This window comes from Aegilops tauschii, chromosome 7 (genome assembly GCF_002575655.3).
Source record: "Aegilops tauschii subsp. strangulata cultivar AL8/78 chromosome 7, Aet v6.0, whole genome shotgun sequence".
In the NCBI taxonomy this organism is placed as follows: Eukaryota; Viridiplantae; Streptophyta; class Magnoliopsida; order Poales; family Poaceae; genus Aegilops; species Aegilops tauschii.
The window spans coordinates 170,934,295-170,935,755 of record NC_053041.3 but is presented as its reverse complement, the minus strand read 5'-3'; the positions used below and the strand labels follow the sequence as shown (position 1 = coordinate 170,935,755).

General features: G+C 46.1%; 1 protein-coding gene across 1 annotated transcript; it reads left to right on the top strand.

Annotated features, from left to right (window-relative positions):
• Nucleotides 1–212: 212 nt before the first annotated feature.
• On the top strand, nucleotides 213–971 carry LOC109763682 (citrate-binding protein-like). The gene is made up of 2 exons (XM_020322542.3): nucleotides 213–503; nucleotides 588–971. The coding sequence occupies exons 1-2, from the start codon at nucleotides 213–215 to the stop codon at nucleotides 969–971; spliced, it is 675 nt and encodes a 224-aa protein (XP_020178131.3).
• Nucleotides 972–1,461: the final 490 nt, after the last annotated feature.

Here is a 1,461-nt window from a genome sequence, read left to right as displayed (position 1 = left end):
CCAACATATCCTCTGCGTGTAAAATCAAGAGCACTATCTAATAAAGCTGTCAATTCTCCAACTTCGAACATAAGGTATATACTGATAAATCGCCAGAGCCTATATAAACCAGAGGGAACTTGATTACTCCCACCCATTCCATCATCAGTAGTCTCTGCATCGACTGAGAGTACAGTTCAAGGCAAAGCAGAAGCCACACATATAAAGTACACATGGCTCCTCGCGTTCTCTCATGGATTAGTGTCTCTCTGCTTGTCTTCTTGGCGTCGTGGTCATGCGCCGCGGCCAGGGGCGCACGGGCACCGAGAGCCGCCGACCCGACCTATGGGTTCACGTCGGTGAGGCTCGACGAGAGCAACTTTGTGCTGCAGCGCCCCTACGACGAGGCGAGCGGCGCACGCTACAGCTTCGACGGCACCGTGCGGAAGCTCTGGGTGCTCGCCTCCGACAAGCCCCATGCCCGCCAGAGCCATACCAGCCCAAGAACTGAAATCAGGATGGCAGTAAGTAATTACAAGTCATTGCTATGTACTCCATTTGGGTGTAATTGAGATTTAGTGATCTTAATGATCTTCTTCTGCTTGCAGGGCTACGACTACAGCTCGGGCGTGTGGCAGTTCGAGGGCTACGGCTACGTCCCCTCCGGCACCACGGGGGTGTCTATCATGCAGGTGTTCGGCGCCGGCGAGACGGCCACCACGCTCATGCTACACGTCTACGATGGCGCGCTGCGGTACTACGACCGGCAGCTCGTGGAGGACGCCATCTATGACAGATGGTTCCGGCTGAACGTGGTCCACGATGTCGAGGCGTCGACGCTTACCGTGTACATCGACGGCGAGCAGAAACTCCACGTCCACGGCCGTGGCGGGGACTCGCACTACTTCAAGTTCGGCGTGTACGCGCAGAACCACGACTCCAGCTGCATGGAGTCTCGCTGGAAGGACGTGAGGATCTTCAAGAAGCACTAGAATTTGTTGTGTATTTATATGTATGTTGGAGTTATTATGTTTGTATTGTTTATTTGTAAGTTTAATAGTACAGTATTTATTACATATGATGTTTATATATATATATATATATATATATATATATATATATATATATATATATATATATATATATATATATATATATATATATGAGGATTTATTTTCTATATGTATGCCCGCAATGTTCTTTCTAATGTACAGTCTCTTGTTCCAATAACAATTTTCTTTTTTGAGGAACTGTTCCAATAACAAGTTGAACCATAGTTTCAATGAAAACAAGCTAGATTGGATTGAACCCGTTTCAATGAAAACACACTAGATTTGTTCTCTAGTGCCGAATGTTTCTTTCAAACTATACTTGTTTATAGACAACCACCTCATGATAGCGGTGGTAAGAGGCATCACGTGACAATGTTTAGTTGTGCCATCGTACTAATGTACTATATTTACTGTATACATTCATATGTGC

What these genes read in the sequence shown, in the direction of transcription:
- LOC109763682 (XM_020322542.3), top strand. Translation starts at nt 213, where the DNA reads ATGGCTCCTCGCGTTCTCTCATGGATTAGTGTCTCTCTGCTTGTCTTC. An exon ending in GAACTGAAATCAGGATGGCA is followed by an intron (nt 504 to 587) that starts GTAAGTAATTAC and finishes TTCTGCTTGCAG; the next exon opens with GGCTACGACTACAGCTCGGG.